The following is a 19,153-nucleotide window of genomic DNA, read 5'->3' as shown; positions in this document are numbered from 1 at the left end:
ACTGAAGGCAGCCGGGATGATGTCCTGTCACTTCTATCAACATTGTGCGAATGTGTGTTCGTAGTTTTAAGTTTTATTTACAGGATATTGTCGAAGACCTAATTGAGGTACAAGCAGGATTGTCGACGCAGTAATTACATAAGAATGTACCCTTACTTCTTTGTTAGGGGTAGTTATTGCCTTATTGCTAAGAGGAGATGAACCGCATGAATTAGAAAAGGCTTGCCAAACGAATGGTGTCCAGAAGACAGCGATGATGAGGTCTCTGTGTCCAAGCAGCTTAGATTTATAGGTTTATTGGAGTTTAACGTTCCAAAGCGACTCAGGCTATAAGGGACGGCGTAGTGAAGGGCTGCGGAAATTTCGGCCACCTGGGGTTCTGTCACGTGCGCCGCCTATACTTCGTTGACATTAGTGCAGTTAACAGCAGGCCTTTTGTGAGACCACTTAAATAAGAAAGAAAGAAAGAAAGAAAGAAAGAAGGAAGGAAGGAAAGAAGTAAAGTAAGAAAGAAAGAAAGAAAAGAAGGAAGAAAGAAAGAAAGTAAGAAGGAAAGGAAGGAAGGAAGGAAGGAAAGCAGGAAAGAAAGAAAGAAGGAAGGCGGTAAAGAAAGAAAAGAGAGAGAAAGAAAGAAGGAAATAAAGAAATAGAGGAAGAAAGAAAGGAAAAGAAAAGCGATTCTCTGTATCTGCTCTGCCCCACCTCCCCGCCTTCACTGCTGGCCTAAATGACTCCGATGCTGCCGACTGTGGTGCCGACGCTGGTGTTTACAGAGTAGGCTGTGTGATACAAAGAGGCGAAGAGATGCCCATCTGTTGCGACGAGGCAGGAGGGGACGGAGGTTGCCGAGAGGGTAAGACGGATGTGGCTGCGAACGGCAGTGCTCCTGGCTCCGTCGGGGGCATCAGGTACGATGCACAAGCATGCGGATGTGGGCTTCCGCAAACGAATTGGGGCGTCGGGAACTGCTGCCTTTAAACTGAGCGGCGCAGGCAGCTTTTAGAGGAGCGTGCTTCGCACAAAATAACGGAGCCCCGGAGGGACTTTCTGTAGCTCTAAACGCGCTCCGGAGGCGATATCTTCACTTGCATAAAAAAAAATTCAGGAAGCACTTTGGCTGTCTAAAATGCTGCAAAGCGAAAGTCTTTCCTGGCGCACTGTTTGGCATTGACTGCGATACTATTTGCGCTGTACTAGCGCTTTATTTGTCTACACACTTTCACTACACATTACAACTACATACACTGACTGCCGTCTTTGACTGCTTCGTTAGCACGACTCTCTCTCTCTCTCTCTCTGCTTCGATGAGTTTGGTTGTATCCATGGCTCTGTTCGCAGTAATGAGGTATGTATTGTGGTCACTCACGGACGCCTTACGCCCCCTGTCGGAGCGGACGACAACTATTTTATTAGTTGTCGTCTGCTCCAAGAGGTGGCTTCAGGCATCCGTGGGTGACTTCAAAACTGCGAATCCGCGCACTCTGGCGTATATAACCATTTCGACCAACCGAAAAGCGTGACACCTCTGCTGACAACCTTCTGTCGACAACGATGAGGCATTAAAGGCTTTCGCGTTAATAACTTTGAACGGCTTTTTAGCGACCAGTTGACCTCCGCTGAGTCTTTCGAGTCCTCATCGGGGTCACTTCCTTCTGTGTTTGTTTCTGACTTGCCGCGGCAGCAGAGTGGCGATGACGCTTGGCTGCTGATCACGAGGTTGCGGGATCGAATCCCTGCTGCGGTTGGCGCGTTTCCGTCGAAGCGAGATAATGCAAAAACTTCCACGTACTATTGATGCCAGTGCATGTAAAAAAACTCGGGTGAGGGCGGGGGGGGGGGGGGGGGGGGTTGAAATTAAACCACAGGCTCCACCCCTCCCACCACACACCCATTACGGCGTCTCTTTCTGCCTTCCTCCTTTCACCCTTCATGCCTTTCCTAAGCCGCGCCGGTGGCTCAGTGGTTATGGGTCTCGCATTTCGACGGAGGCGAAGTGCTAGGGGTCCGTGTACTGTGCTACGTCAGTGCACTTTAAAGAAAACCAGGTGGTCTAAACTTTCCGAAACCCTCGCTATACGGAACCACGGAGCGCTGTAGCCACTGAGCCACCGCGAATGAAAACACGCCCGTGTTCTGTGCAATGTCTCACCTCCTGATTCTTCGGAACTCGCTCATACCAGTGCACATAAAAGAAGTCCAGGAAAGTTTACCGGAGCCCCCCACTGTGACGTCTCTCTTTCTTTCCCTTCTTTCACTCCCTACTTATCTCTTCTCTTGCGCCGTGGTTGAGGTGTCCACTAAGATTGACACAGTGACTGCAGCTGTTCTTTTCTGGCAACAAGTTATATTGTTATATAATGCGGGAGCAGTGAAGAGCTGACAAACGGAAACGTTTACTGTTACCGAAGTGCTTGACAAGCAAGCCTTGCTTTAGTGAAGCGTCATGGTTTGTTTCTGACGAGTAAATTTTCCTGTCTTCTTTTGTTTTCTTGCAGAAGTCTACCCTTGCAGGGACCTTGACGTCCGGCGCATCGCTAAGCTCTCACGTGAGTCCCTTATTTGTACTTTGTACGCGACATACTAAAGAAGCTACAAGCTCTTGCGTTTGGGTGTATATTTACCCGCACAGATAGGCTCTGGGGGGTTTCTGGGCTGCCTACCACGTAGTCCGAGCTCATACAACTACGTCCAGGAATTCACTGTGCTATTGCACTTTCACATCGGAGGGGGAATCCGTAAATGCTCTCTTTTTTCACATTCATTGCAGGTTGCTTTGAGCTGGTTTCTCCGAGGACAGTATGATATATTGAAGAGAACAGTTTTAACAATAAGAACAGGGATATTTTTTACTCGGCGGCGAGTTGAACGAGATGACAAGATAGAGGCGATGACACAGGTATTAAGGTCGACGAGCCTACAGTTAATTGGATTCAACTCAAGAACAAAGCGGCTTTTCCCGGTCAGAGGACCTAATTCCAGCCAATGGCGTCGGCCAATTCTCATGAGCCTGTTGGCATGACAATACAGGGAGTGGCAGATGGAAAGGAACGGTCCGTCGCTCCGTGGTCGGCGATAGTCCCTCCCTGCATTGCCACGCTAACAGGTTCATGAGTATCAGCCGACGCCATTGCATGGAACTGTAAGTTTCCGTCCTGCGCCCCTTCCAGCTTTGTCGTCTTCGTTTCCACAATAATGTTATTAAGAGAATAAGTTGAAGTGGACTAATCTCTGATGTACGCCGTAACTGTGGATTACAGTAACCTAAGGTGCAGAGCGCCTACACGGAGAAGGAGCACACTGGGCTGCTCCTGCGATCTGTGTAGCGTCTGCCGTTGTCCACTGTGTCTTTTCTACTGGAACCAGTTGTTCCGGAATCCTCAGGCGCCTAGGCATCTACCTAGAGTCACCGGAAACTTTTCTTGTGACTCTGTATCTACGAAAACAAGAGCGCGATGTGTGTGCGAGTACATTCACAACAAGAGACGGCACTGATAAGCCATTGAAATGCAATATTTCGTCCTGTCAAGACGCCTTACTGTCGCTGAACCTCATACCCAGCGTTCACTTTGTTAAGAGGTCGCTGCCTAGGTCGGCGCTCGCTAGCTGTCCATGTGCTATCAGTGACGATGATGGTGATGATTATTAATTTGCACAAGGTGGGATCGAAAGCGCATTTTCCAGGCATTTTGCCCCAGAGAAAAAGAGCACCAGAACTCAAAATGCAAGTGAAAATTGGTTTTTCAGGAAACCAAAATCGCATTAAGTGTCTCACTTCTCGCCGGATACCTGAACCACTCCCTGAGAGAAGTGCTGAAGGAGGGAATGAAATGAGGAAGAGAGGAAGAGGCGCCATATTGGGAAGCTGGGATAAATTTTGACCACCCGGGGTTTTGCAGCACGTTCTGACATTGCAGAGGATGCGGGCGTCTTTGGTATTAAAAATTAAAAATACTATCCTACATGGAAATTCATCCTTTTTAAATGCAAATTCTGTTCCCTTTCATGCTGCACCAACTCTGTGTCATCAACCTGCATCCTTATGTCACTGCTCTGCTTACAAGCCGCCATCTAAACGTTTTTAAAGCGAAAGCTACATTGGCCACGAACTTGCGATTTCGCTGCGGCGGTGCTCCGAGGAGGCACAGAGACCGACCTTGAGCCGTTGCCTAGCAACCGCCACAGCTGGCGGACGCCGCGCCATCTGGCATGACGTCACACCGCGCGCCTCGCCGCCGCCGTTTGGTATGACGTCACACAGCTTGCCTCGTCGTTGAGCTCGCTTTCGCTATGTATATCCTGGCATAGCCGAGCTAAGCCACTGCCAATTTTTTTTACTAACGTCTACCTCGGATGCATCCAGATTGCCCTCTTGATCTATGAAACCCTATGGACTCCTTGGTACTGACAGTACCTGCCCCGACATAACAGTGGTAGAGTCCCTGCATAAAACTTCTCTAACAAAAAATTGTTTGGACAGTTTATAGACTGTCCATAGACTTCTGTCTATAAAGTCTATAGACTCTCTATATACAAATCCTAGAGAACATTCTAGAGGAAATACAAATGCTATAGACAGCTTATAGACAATCTGTAGATTTATGACCATTGACTTTTAATTGACTTCTGACTACAGACAGTCTATAGAGTATGAATAGACAAAAAATATCTATAGGACGGAGTCTATAAGAAGTCTATAGATTGTATATAGACCATTTTTATAAGGGTTACCCGGTGACTCTTGAAGGAGCACTGAAGAGGAATCTGAACTCGTCTTTTTTCCTCGGGAACTCGATCTACACGTTCCCAGCATTCTTAGAAACTTCGATTTGTTCCCCTGTGCGGCCTATTTTCCTAATTAAATCCGATTAACGTCCGGCTCCCATCTTTTTTTTTTAATTCTCCGCATATGGTGGGAGGAGTCGACCATCGCATGGAATGCCTTTCAGGCAGTCCCGTCGTGACTTTGCTTTCGCTTTTATTTTGTTTCCTTTAGGTTTCCATGAATAAATAGGTCTAGTCAGAGACTACATAGCTGCAAATTAGGCCCACAGAAATAAAAATACGCTTGGACTCTTTGTCGTGCGCGTGTGATTGAACAGTGATCTACCAGATCTTCACGCGCGTGCGACCTGTATATATGTATATGTTTTTCATGTAGATATGTAAATAGATTCATTGAAAGTGTACCCCTCCCCCTGTCCTTTCTACTGTCTCCTCACCCCTTTTCTTTCACTCCTACTCTCTGCCTGCTATCCTTTATTTCGCTGCCCCAGCTCAGGTGCTTCCAGTCGCGATAGCAGATGCCGGGGCAGCAAATATTCTTTTACCTTCCATATCAAATGTCAATAAATAGCCACTGCTACTACTACTACTCTTTGCTTTCGCCGATCACTACGTATCACTCCGCCGATGGCAGAGCGGGAAGCCGCCACGGGACTCGGTGAAAGGTTGGTCGACTCCTCCCATCGTTTGCGAGAAATTCAAAAAAAAAAAAAGGCGGGAACCCGACGATAATCCAATTTAAATTAGAGACATCGTCCGCACAGGGGAATAAATCGCAGTTTCTAAGCATGCTGGGAACGTGTAGATGGAGTTCCAGCGGCAAAAATACGAGTTCAGATTCCTCTTCAGTGCACCTTTAACAGTGGAGCAGCTCTGCCTGTGCAGCGGAGGTTTCCCGCGCGAAGTGAACCAAACAGCCAGGCAACCTTGAGGCACTCTGCCGTTCTGTTTACCTCGGAGGTCCCCCAGCAATTACTGCTCGGGCCGGTACAGAAACGCGGTTCATTACCGCGCTAGCTCCCGAGTCAACCCGTTTCCCCAGGGCCGCGCTTGGCCCGACCGTGCTGCAGTGCATGCTCACGGCTGCGTCCGTGGAGAAAGAAGCGCCGGCGGCAGTGCGGGTCCTCTTTTCATGATGCCTTCTTCTTGTCCCTGCCTCGCCGCACGGAGCGGAGCTCTAAACTGAGCGCACAGTGGCGGTCTCTTGTCTCTCTGCCCGGCCCGGGCCACGGCAGCGCCGGAACCGTGAGAGGTAAACGAAGGGGATGAGGGGGAAGCGAGGCTCCAAAGAAGAGAGGTGAATGGTTTAAAAGGAAGCAAGTAAACATAAATATTGTAGGAAGAAAAGTTAGAAGAAAAGTATTTCTTAGTACAGACATTCTGCCGCGATTGTTCAGTGGTTGTATGGCGCTCGGCTGCAGACCCGAAAGACGCGGGTTCGATCCCGGCCGCGGCGGTTGAATTTCTTTGGAGGAGAAATTCTAGAGGCCCGTGTACTGTGCCATGTTAGTGCACGTTAAAGATCCCCAGGTGGTCGAAATTTCCGGAGCCCTCCACTACGGCGTCCCTCAGAGCCTGAGTTGCTTTGGGACGTTAAATCCCCACAAACCAAAAAAGAACCCATAGTATAGAGGTACAAGAAGTCCACTCCCTTTACTGACTTCCTCGCTCCCTACTTCTTCCCTATCTTTACTGTTTCCATTTGACATCCCCCCTCCCCCTCCACCATGCTTCTTGTTGTCAGGGATCTTTGTGTGACGGAGATTATGTGACCCCAGGAGGCAGAGTCTCGACGGTGACCACTTCACACCTCACATATGTCTGTTGCGGCAGAGTACCCCAGGGGCAAATTCTTTCTCAGTCGTCCGGGTATGGCATAGCTTGAAGTTACGGCATTTATACTAGGGAAGAACGGTCTGTTTTAACCCGGATAAACTGGTTTGGTTTGGTTTATATGGGTTTAACGTCCCTCAATAGAAAAGTATACAACAGGTGTATCTTACCGGCACTCACCTATGGGGCAGAAACGTGGAGGCTAACAAAGAGGGTTCAGCTTAAGTTAACGACAACGCAGTGAGCTATGGAAAGAAAAATGATAGGTGTAACGTTAAGAGATCGAAAGCGGGCGGAGTGGGTGAGAGAACAAGCGCGCGTTAATGATATCCTAGTTGAAATCAAGACGAAGAAGTGGGCTTGGGCAGGGCATGTAATGCGAAGTCAAGATAACCGCTGGTCCTTGAGGGTAACGGAGTGGATTCCAAGAGAAGGCAAGCGTAGCAGGGGTCGGCAGAAAATTAGGTGGGCGGATGAGATTAAGAAGTTTGCGGGAATATGGTGGCCGCGGCTGGCGAAGGACAGGGTTAATTGGAGAGATATGGGAGAGGCCTTTGCCCTGCAGTGGGCGTAGTCAGACTGATGATGATGATGAGCGTCCCAAAGCAACTCAGGCTATGAGGGATGCCGTAGTGAAGGGCTCCGGATAATTTCGACCACCTGGGGTTCTTTAAAGCGCACTGACATCGCACACTGCACGGGCCTCTAGAATTTCGCCTCCATCGAAATTCGGCCGCCGCAGCCGGGATCCGGATAAACTTCCCTATATTTGTCCCTGATATAAATGTATTAATAAAGCTCCCAAAAACTCCCCGATAAAATTCCTAGCGACTACTTTAAATAATCGTCGTAGTACAATTGACGAAAACTTGAGCGGACGTTTGCCGTTGCCGCAATGCGAATTTCAGCGACAGCGGAGTTTGGTGCAAAGTGCCGATACGGTAGTCGTGTCTGACAACCCTGTGCACTAAACACGCACCGTCACGCACGGTCGATGATCCGTTCATCCATATCTATATAGATGGATCCATCTGTCAGTATTAGTTAGCCAGACTTCTAGTTAGCACGTCTTTTTTGTATTCTGATGCAGCTACACCGCTGATAGTGCTGTGCCGAAAAAAGCGCGCTTTTAAGTATTTTTTAAAAGTGCTGAGAGTTTTACATGAAGCATTGCGTATACATAAACATGCATTTTTGCAGTTTTTTCTTTCCTCAGTGACTTCTATCTTTTTCTTTTTTTGAGCGATGAATGATGCTGTTTTATGATACCTGCATGCTCCTAAGCTCTTTTGACCGTGGTCCTCAACTACTGGCCAAATAATTTTTATTCGTCGTTTATAAAGATGTTATAAACTCATAAGAGCAACATACATAAGCAGAAAGAACAAAAAAATGGATGAAGGAACTGCACAACTCGAAGAACAAAACAAAAACTAGTGAAGCACACTGAGAATGGAGAGAAAGAAATGCAGATAATAGACTGGAGGAGAGCGAAATAGAGCCTGCACCATAAAAAGTAAAGGGCGAAAGAGTTGGCAGAGGAAATCAGGCAAGAAAAAATTGAAACGAGCAGTGCAGGGGAAAAAGCAAGAACGAAAGAAAGAACAAAGAAAATTCTCAGGGACACCCAATTAGACTATGTGTTGACAGTGCGGTAGCATTAGAACCTGTTGATGCCTTTACCGGAATTGACGTCACTTTCAGTGTGGTGACGTCATTTCCCTCCAGCCAATCAGCGAATTTTATGACTCACAATGTGATAGCATTAGAATCTGTTGATGCCTTTACCGGAATTGACGTCGCTTTCAGTCTGGTGACGTCATTTCTCTCCAGCCAATCAGCGAATTTTATGACCGACGATATACTTTTTTTTCTCGCCGATGAGGCTTCTACTGCTATCGGATAAACAAAAAAGAAGAAAGATTGGGAGAACGAAACAAGGAAAGAAAGAGGGAAAAGTATGGTATCGAATACAGAACCGAAAGCGACGGCGTTTAACGTAGCCGCTAGTAAAAAGGTACAGGAGCCACTCTCTCTCGCGGCAGCGGAGCCAAAGGCCTCACTCACGGGAAGGCCCGTCCCGCACCTTCCTCCTTTCTCTCCTTCATTTCTAACTCACTCTCACTTTTAAACTTCTCTCTCTCTTTCTCTTCCTTCCACTCACTCCGAATTCCTGGCGGAGGACGCGCGATACGCGGTCGGCGTTGATTTGTGTTCCCTCGTAACGGATCGTTGATGGAACGTGCGCCTCGCTGACTGGCCTCTCTTTCCCTCCTTTCTTGCCCTTTCCACCGGCCTTGCCGAGGCAACCGCCAAGAACTGAGAGAGAGAGTGAGAACGGGCTTGGGAAAGAGGTTCTGAGCAGCAGGGCGCCCTGGTACTGCTCGTAGTGGTGGTGTGAGGGAGCCGGAAAACAGTGCGTTTAATTTAAATACGGGTGTTTGTATACTACGTAGATGGGTGTGCGCCAATCCCCCCTCTGTTGTCTGACCGGAGGAAGCGTCTGAAATTTTTATATGCCTGGCAGTGATCCCGCTTATCGGGGGCTGGGTCCGCTAGCCGGGGCACAACCAACGCAGGCAAAGCAGCTGCTCAATCAAGCTTGTTTACTTGGATGTGCTCTCAGATGCTCTATACTATACTCTCACACAAGCGCGTTCAGTGCTGACCAAGCTAGTCCAGGCATCTGCGGCTAATTGGGGGCGGAATTCAGGCAGCTTTTATTATTAATGCGAAAGCATTATTTGGCTCTGTCCCGTCAGCAAAAAGTGGCCGCAATTTTGTCCGCATGATTACGTCGTGCTCAGAAAATGAATGTGTGAAAATGCGTTTGTGTGAGGTTGTGCGTGATAAAATGTTTCTGTGGGAAAAATTTGGTCGATGAGATGCGATTGGTTGGTAAATAATATGCGAAAGACGCAAAAAATGCCCTTGGACGTCAAAAAAGCCATGGACGTCGATATAGTACATGGGCGTCAGAACAGCCACGGACGTCGCTGTAGTATGTGGACGTTTTGCTTTCGCGTTGCTCCAATGCGGGTCGCCGCAGTGATCTCAAGTTTTTCCAGATGCGCTCAAAATACAAAAGGACAGTTTGTAGGTATTCAAAGAAGGAATATGGCGAACACAAACCGATTGAACTTATCTGCCTGGCTTATGAGAATATGTTTGAAGCAATGGGCTCCGAATACCCAGTTTTAAACTCTTCTTCGTCGTATAGGTAGTGCTTTACGCGATGTCTTCTTCGGGGTGAAGGAGGGTGGAGGATCGCACGTTACCTTTCATTATATCCGGTAATTCGTTATTGACCATTTCGTTATAAAGTGAGGGTAACCTTCAAAGTTGTTCTTTAACGCCTTTTGTGTTGAGATGATTTGCCCCAACACGGCCGCGGTCTGTCAGCGAACCGCAGATCGACTGTTTTTCGCAGCTAAGGTCCCTCTAGTCGTCAGCAGTATAGCTTCCACGACGTTCGATGTCGCTTTGTATGAAACAAAAGCTGAAGTTTTTCCCGTCGAAGATGATCGTGAGTGATGATCGAAGCCTGAGCCGAAAATGTCCTCAATTAGACCCCCATTTCCTTATTTCAGGCCGTTTCCCTAAAACAGCTTGAAAAAAAAAAAAACTGTCCCTTTGGGAAAAGTGAGACAGTTTCGGCACTTAAAGTTCCCCAAAAGCTCGCAAAATTTCCCTTTTCGCCACATTCCGCCCCTAAAATTTCCTTCCTACCGCCGTGGTGGCTCAGTGGTTATGGCGCTCCGCTGCTGACCCGAAGGACATCGGTTCAACCCCGGCCGCGGCATTCGAATTTCTATGGAGACGAAATTGTAGAGGCCCGTGCACTGTGCGATATCAGTGCACGTTAAAGAACCCCAGGTGGTCGAAATTATTCCGGAGTCCTTCACTACGGCATCCCTCATAGCCTGAGCCGCTTTGGGACATTGGAACCCCATAAACCATAAAATTTTCTGCAGAATGGAAAATTTCCCGCTAGAGAACATCACTGCAAAAAAGTGCGAATGCGGCAGGGGTGCTGCATTGAAGGAACCCTGCCGCCCGTCCAGGAAGCGGCGGCCGCCAGACAGGGCCCGCCACCGTGCATAAAGGGTCAGCCGGTATAAATCAACGCCCCAATTAACCCCGCCCCTTTCGCGCCCCTTTCGCCTCCTGGCGGTGGGAGAGTTATACAAAGTAGAGGTTAACGCAGCCTTGGCATGTCTTCCCCCTCCCTCTCACCCTCGTATTCACCCCTTTCTTCGCTCGCCTTCTTCGAGTTTTCGTCTCTAAATGCGTTCGCCGCGTATTATTTTTGGTCGCTCAGGGGTTTATTTTACTCGAGTGGCAGAGGAGGGGGGAGGTACAAGGCTCGACATCTCTTGTCCCGAATGTGCTCTGAGTCGCCAAGAAGTAATACATCGTGCTAGTTTGGCATATGGCGGGTGAATAGGGCAGTTGTTGCCCTGTGTTTAAATTCGCGCTGTTTACGGGTCACGTTGGGTGACATCAAAGCGAGTACCGAGCCCAGGAAGAGAGCCAAGATGAAAAGAACCAACCTGAAAGTCAACGACGCCCTCCCGGCACCGACAGTGCCCGCAAACGCAAGTAGTTATACTTGGCACGCTTTACAACTAGCGTGTTGTAGGTCTCTGCAACTGAAGATGTACGAGTGTCGTTCCTTACAGACAGATAGATACAGAGGGAGGGCTCGTTCCTTACAGAATTAAACTATGATAAGCAGCTGACGAATGGTGACATTGCTTGTTTGGCTGTCAGCTGACGTCACAAGCCGCAGGTGTCAACGGTAAAAGGGCTAAACAATAAGTTTGGGATAAGATCGTAACACAGCGGGGCCGTAGGAAGCGTGGCTGATTCTGTAGCTTTGCAACACCTCCAGAACTGGTGTCTTCCCAGCCGAGATCCCATTCGTTTCGCAATGTGGGACGTCCTACATGGCGTTGTTATACTTCGTTAGGCCTAGCTAAGCCTAACGATTGAATATACACCCTTTTTTTAAGATTACTTTTGGATACAGTGCATAAATGTGCTCTTCCAGGCTAATGACCATCCTACAGCGGATTACCAGAGAGAAATCAGGCGTTGAGCGGAGTTTGCCCGAAGCCTCAGAAAAGCAGGGCTGTACAGCTCTTTACAATGAACAGTTGGCAGTGTGTCCGGCGGCATGCCTTTGGACATAATATAGTGTAGATGTAGTACAGAGGTAGTATTGTAGTATTGTACAGTCCCATGTATAGGAGAAAAATTCCAATGTAGCGTATTTTTCATTGGAGAGTAATTACTCGTTTACAACACCAATTTTTTCTTCAACTGTGAAGCCTCTGGGACAGCTGAAAAGTTTTCCTTTGTTTTCGTACGGCGGCGCGATGCTAATGAGCAGCGACTTTCTAATTAGTATATACTTATCTTAGCCAAACGGCTGTGAAGAGCTTTATTATACTAATTTCGTTTGGTTTGGTTTATGGGGTTTAACGTCCCAAAGCGACTCAGGCTATGAGAGACGCCGTAGTGAAGGGCTCCAGAAATTTCGACCACCTGGGGTTGTTTAACGTGCCCTGACATCGCACTGTACACCGCCCTCTAGAATTTCGCCTCCTTCTGTCAGCTTCCACCATGCTGCACCGTGAACGGACTACCGCATTTAGTCAAATCTAAGCGGGTCGTTTTTAAGAGAACTCAGGATTCGAAACTTGCTGGCTGGCTCAGACCGCGGCGGCCGAATTTCGATGGAGGCGAAGTTCCAGAGGCCCGCGTATACTGTGCGATGTCAGTGCGCTTTAAAGAACCCCAGGTGGTGGAAATTTCCGGAGCCCTTCACTACGGCGTCCCTCATAGCCTGAGTCGCATTGGGGCGTCAGACCCCAATAAACCATACCAAACCAAATTAGTATAATAAAGCGCTTCACGACTGAGCCTGTGCACCAGTCTAGGCGCTTTTGGCAAGGGGTCACTCATGGAATGGGACGCATTGTCGAGCTGGAGATGTCTCTGTCTGACCCGGGCGACAGTCCGCTGTACTGCTATCTCTGCCTATATGTGCGCGTTGGCCTTGATCGGAATGCCGGCACGCGTTTTTATTGCGAAAGCAATACTACTTGCACTTTCACGCCTTTGCCGTGCCGCGGCCGTGACCACCATTGACCTTCATTTGGATTAGGTTGGATTAGATTAGATTGGATTGGACTGGATTGGATTATATTAGATTACACTGGATTGGAGTTAAATGGAACGGATTGGATTTGATGGGATTGTATTGGTTTTGATTGGATGGGATTGGATTGTATAACCGATGCATCACCACAAGCACCACCACCAGCTACATTACCAGCTGTACCGTGTCGTAGGTACGGATACTGCTTTCGCAATTACCGGGCTTAACCAAGCTAAGCCACAGCGAGTTTTCTTCTGTTCTCATTACATCTTTCCGCGTGCCCTCCAAAGCCTCGAATCTCTTGTTTTGCCCGTCGGTCGCTCTCTCTCCCCCACTTCTGTTTGTAGTGAATGCGTTTCGGCGCCAACCGTATAAACAAACAGAGTCTGTCGCTCTTACCCCGTGCAGAGGTTCTGGCTCGCAGCCTTCCGGGACGACTGCCGCTTCCGCCGCAGCGTCTCCCCTTTGGCGCCGCGTTCTGTTGACGAGTCCCCGTCCAACCCAAAGATCGCGTCGACGACCGATTGATCCGAACCACTCCGGCGCCATTCACCGCTCGGCTTCCTCAAAGGATGCCGCCCGTAAGAGTGCAGACAGGTGTTCGGCGATATTTTTATACGACAGTGGCGTCCTGGGTGGCAGGCATTGACACACCCGCATGTTGAGAGAAGAGAAATCATAACGTGCGCGGTATGAACTGGTCTGCCAACGGAAGCACCTTCGTTGAACAGAATGGAAATTTTGGTTCGGTTTATGGGGTTTAACGTCCCAAAGCGACTGATGCTATGAGAGACGCCGTAGTGAAGGGCTCCGGAAATTTCGACCGCCTGGGGTTCTTTAACGTGCACTCACATCGCACAGTACACGGGCCTCTAGAATTTCGCCTCCGTCGAAATTCGACCGCCGCGGTCGGGATCGAACTCGCGTCTTTCGGGTCAGCAGCCGAACACTATAACCACTGAGCCACCGCGGTGGTCTGAACTGGTCTACCAACGGAAGCACCTTCGTCGAACGGAATGGAAGGGCGCGGGTTTCTTCGTAATAAGGCAAAAGCCTTTTGCGGCTTATGAGTGGCGTCGACAGGATGTGTCATGCTTTCACCAATCCATAGCCAATCAACAACAATCCAATCCATAGCCATCCAACAAGCCAATTCATATTTCAATCCATAATTCAACAAGCCAAACCATAATGCACAATACAATCCATAATACAAAAAGGCACGAACTGTCAATGAAAAAAAAAATTGCCGGTGGCTTAGCTCAGCAATGCCAGGATATACGTAGCGAGAGCTACAGTTTCCCCCTGGTTACGCATGTAGTCTAGCTTGTTGTTGTGTCTGTAATGTTAAGCATTGATGAAGTATTCGGTGAAACACATCGATACGGCCGCATATCGGCGGCTGGAGTCTCCTTTTCGTCACCTGTACGAAGCGACTGTGATACACCGAGTCTTATTACCTTAGCTTTTATACACACAGCCGCACATACGCAGTTTATCCACACGACCCGAACTCTTACGTCATGCGCCGCGCACCTGCTGCCCTTCTTCGGTTGCGCATGCGCATTCGCGCGCGGCGCCGATGGGCGTAGTCGGGCCGGCGCGGCTGCTCGCGAGGCGGTGGCGGCGAACTCCGACGTCATGTGCCGCGCACCTGCTGCTTCTCTGTGGTGTCACGCACGCGCACTATCAACCTCCCGGGCTCACGGCGAAATGCACGTTTCCGGTAAATTTACTTTCTGCTAGGCGTGTCGTAGCGCCATCATGCGGCACCCACTGAAATCTCCTTGCAATGTACCGTGCTGGCCTAGGAGATAACACCATAATGCAAGCGTAAATGTTCTCACATTACCGCCCGTAAGTTGTCTTAAGTGCCTTTTTGAATTTTTTTGTGACAAGTTTATCGACACATCGGTAACCGCACAACGAAATGAGAGTTTCATCGCAACTTATACAAGCGGCTGCGGAATCGCATGGACACTTTGCTTAGGTGCTCAGTGATGTCCTCGCTGGATCGGCCGATTTCTGAATGCACGTTTGCACGGCTCGAATATTCAAATTTTTGTTAGGCTCCCGGTTTCCGAGAACTCCGGTGGTCGGTTTCGTACAGTCGTGTGCTTTATAAAAGAAACGCGTTAACGCGTGGCATACAACCTCGAACCCTATTGGGGCGGTACGCGGCGGCTACTTTTCGCATCGTGGTAGAAAGTGTTCTGCTGCCTTGCCTGCTTTTGGCAATAGAGGATCACACCTCCCTTTCCACTTTGTTTCCGAAAGCGGCCGCCGCGCTGCGCCACAAGTATTGTCCGAGGTTATCTGCCACGCGCTCGCGCGTTCCCTTTCAGAAAGCTTGCAGCTGTGCATAGTTTGCTGTTCAATGTCATCGTCATGTTGCCATGTTGTTGTTGTTGTTGTTGTTGCCTTAGTGACATGGCACATACCCACGAGGGGGCTAAGTCGGGGTTTGGAGAGCCAGAAGAGGGGATAAATCGGTGTGAAGCTAATGATTCTTGCTTTGGGAAAGAATTCAGAATAATTAAAGAGGAAGTTTGAAAAAAAAATGAACTAAACGGGCGAGAAGATTAGAGAATTGAATATATGAAAATTGCTGAAAGCTCTTTTTAAAATGCGGAAATTTTGGATACCATTAGCAAGGGAACCTGCCGGTAGCTAATATTATGTAATTGTGGAGGTATTCGCCAACGTGATGCAATGCAAAACCTCTGGCGCTAGCACCGAAGGAGAGAAGAAGCGGGGTCGACAATGTGAGTCCCAATTTTGTGATGGGAATTTCTAGATGCGCCTTTCTGTGATGTGCAAACCTCGGCAAGAGAGTAGGAAATTCTGCTATGTTTCTACGTCTTCACAAGCCGCGCAAAGGTTTGAGGGACTGAACCCGCCTCTGCATAAGTAAATATTTAAGCGGAGGATCCTGTACCACATGAGTGTCACCGCCACCTCACACTGCCGGGATTTACACGCACGAACCTTCCATGGGTACATGAGATGATGGTAGTCAACGGCAGAGCGCAAGAGATCGTTGCATATGGCGGTTATATACTTAAAACGCTCAAAACGAGACAGTCCGGAAAGGTTTGGTTCGGTTTTGGTTTATGGGGTTTAACGTCCCAAACCGACTCAGGTGATGAGGGACACCGTAGTGAAGGGCTCCGGAAATTTCGGCCACCTGGGGTTCCCGGAAGGATGAGGTTAGGGACGATACAGGCGACTTATCCTCATTTCACATCATCATCATGTTCGTCTTCGTCATCATTTTATCTCTTCCTTTTTCCCGTCACTTCTGTGTCCCTGCTCCGAGCCAGAAAGGTCGCGTTCTTGCGGCTGTCCTCTCCGCCTCTCTCTGAAAAATCACGCACACGCAACTCTTTCTCGCTCTCAAACGTCGCCGCGTGATTTCCCTCCCCTTCCGCTCTGACCTTCCTCCTCCTCCCACCGTCTCGGGACCGCGGCGCGGCCGCGAATGAACCGAGGTCGTGCTTTCACGGCTGCTGCCAATTCTTGTTCACGCTTCCACTCCGAGAAGGCGTCGCCGCTTTCGGGTTCGGCCGCAGCCGGGGTCCTTGGGCTGCCTTGTCTATTTGTCTGCGCCAGGTCGCGTCGCTTCAGATTCTGCAGCGTTGTTCACGTAGTAAGTGGCTGCGCTTCGTCGATTTACTTGATATTCCAGCGGATAGTCAATCGATCAATTAATCAATCAATTAACCAATCAATCGATCGATCGGTGAGCCAGTCAATCAATCATTCATCTATAGCCAATGTGAACAAGCAGGCGAACAGAAACAAAGACCACAGTGGCACAAAATGGATAATAGAAGCGCTGTTTGTTCACATTAATTGAGGCCATCACCAATTAGTCTTAACGCTGATGACGCTGCAGATTAATTTCCCGTCAGGAACTTGGTTGACGACGCCAGTGACTTTGCTGCGAGGTGGTGTTTGCTGCATTAATTGTCATTGCGATAGCATTAGAACCCTCATCGACAAAAAAAAATGTTTCGTCGGTCACCAATCTCGCTGATTGGCTGGAAGAAAATGACGCACCACACCGGATAATTCCCATTGGCTGGAGGAAAGTGACGTCATGAGACCGGAAGTGACAACTATACGTCCATGTCGCCACCTCGAGACACCGGGGCCGAAACCCCTAACCACCTTCTAGATGACCGGAAGGGATGTCTGGTTGTACACAGACAGAAGGGTGGGGGCCTGTAAACACCACCGTACACGATTGACACAAAGCTCCACGCAAACCCATCAGCAGCATCTAATGCTAACGCATTGCCAGCAGATAATCTAATTAGGAGTCTCTGTAAATTTGTCATCAGTGCATTTATGAATAGCTTGTACCGACGTCAGAGCACCCGCCATGTTGGCGAACCAGGAGCACAAGGGGAACCTAGCCCGTGTCTATAATCCGCTTATAAACCTCTGCGCCGTGGAAGCCATAATTGGTTCACCATCATGGCTTCGGTGACGTCACATGCAAAGCATCTATTCACTCACTGCTCGGTCCTTCACTCGCTTGATTAACTAAAGATTTGAGGAGCATTGGATGAACTAAAAAAATGGCTGAGGCTTAGCTTAGGCACGGCCGCTCGATGCAAAGCGCGTATCTAGCGGCCGTGGCTTAGGTTAATCCTAGTCAGATGCGAACCATATTATCGCCGAGTTGCATATCGAGCACGCCGCTTGGCTAGACGTTCTTCACGCTCTTCATCAGTCTCTGTAGCACGCCGCAACTTTTGCTTCTCATTCCAACGAGCAGCCCTGTCTCCAGGAGGCATCTCTATCCCGTGTACGCCTAGCAGAGGCAGGCGCACCCCCTTGTATACCGCCGCTCCCGCATCACGTGTTCACTACAGCGCACCTAGCGGCAGAAGCAGGAAACACATTAGTCGCGACGCCTCGTGCGACGGCGCGAGCTGGGGCCCCGTTTCTCATCTGCTGTGACGTCACGCACCACGTGGTCATCCTTGGTCACGACGCCTCGCGCGACGGCGCGAGCTGGGCCCCCGTTTCTCATCTGCTGTGACGTCACGCACCACGTGGTCATCCTTGGTCACGACGCCTCGCGCGACGGCGCGAGTTGGGCCCCCGTTTTTCATCTGCTGTGGCGTCACGCATCACGTGGTATGACATGGAGGTCACGAAAGGTCAATGGTAACGACACCGCCGCGCTCGAGGAGCTGGGTTGGGCTATTTTAGTATGCTTCGCATAAAAACAAGTGGTTTCACTGACCTTGCCTAAGCAGGAAGGGGGCGCTCTCGTCAGTGTCTCGTGTACAGTGAGGCGGTCCAGCTGGGCGCGATCGCCACAAGGAACATGTGGGCTGGACAGAGGGGGCTACTTTTGCCAACGTCCCCTATGGGGTCACGTGATCTAGTTGCGCCTGGGAGTTGGCGCTCAAAGAAGGGAGAGGAGGGTATTACACAACTGTCACTGTCGCCCCGTAAAAGGGATACGAGAGGGGAAGAGCATTAGCGCGAAGTATACTACATTCTCGGAGATCATAGTGGCGAGATATGATGAGAGAAAGAAAGCGTAACGGATCTGGGAACAAACTGAGGTTGATGATCTCCTAACCGAAATAAAGAAGAGAAAATAGAGGGGGAAGGGCACGCAGTGCGTAAGCAAGAAACCGATGGTCGCTAAGGGAACCATGTGGGTTCCCAGGATGTGCATATGTGTAGAAAGGGGAGATACATAGGTAAGCAGGTGGATGAGATTGGAAAGTGGCGGCGGCACTCACGAGACAAAGTTAATTGCTGTGATTTGGGAGAGGGCTTTGTCCAGCTATGGACGTAAGTGGGATGGTAAAGGTGATTAACGGAAATCAAGAAGATTTATTAGTTTATTGGGGTTAAACACGTTTCCTTGCGTATAACTATTGTGCGGCCAATCTTAGAATATGCCGTAATGATCTGGGACCCATATACCAAGATTAACATTAACAAATTAGAAAGGATTCAAAAGAAAGCAGTAAGATTTATTTATAATTCCTATGGCCGCACCTCTATCACTAATCTTATTAAAAAGAGTGGCTTACCATCCGTTACTGATAGAAACCGTATCTGTCGTTTGAAATTCTTTTTCCAGTTAATTCATGGGCAATACAACATTGACATCTCGAAAATTGTTAGTTGCTCTAGTGGTTATGCAACACGCCTGAGACATTCTCTTTCCGTAAAACCTTTATCCACAAGAACGAACTGCTACAAATATTCCTATTTTCCGAGAACCATTACCGAATGGAACAACCTAGCTGGTCATATAGTCGAAGAGAATAATTTGTCCCATTTTGAGGAGCTGCTGCAACAAGTGAAGAAATTTTGAATGTTCGGTTGATGAGT

The 19,153-nt window shown here is 48.9% G+C and overlaps 1 protein-coding gene across 1 annotated transcript in view; it reads left to right on the top strand.

Annotated features, from left to right (window-relative positions):
• The window catches only part of Mrtf (Myocardin-related transcription factor), a 285,116-nt gene that overhangs the window by 104,789 nt on the left and 161,174 nt on the right, over positions 1-19,153 (top strand). Inside the window, exon 2 of the mRNA XM_089540975.1 lies at positions 2,496-2,546. Within this exon, the coding sequence (XP_089397101.1) occupies positions 2,496-2,546 (51 nt within the window). The remainder of the gene's footprint in view (positions 1-2,495; positions 2,547-19,153) is intronic.

The sequence above is a fragment of the Amblyomma mixtum genome, chromosome 4 (genome assembly GCF_055824585.1).
Source record: "Amblyomma mixtum isolate Tamu chromosome 4, ASM5582458v1, whole genome shotgun sequence".
NCBI lineage: Eukaryota > Metazoa > Arthropoda > Arachnida > Ixodida > Ixodidae > Amblyomma > Amblyomma mixtum.
The sequence above is the reverse complement of the archived record's forward strand: the minus strand, read 5'-3'. Positions and strand labels throughout refer to the sequence as shown.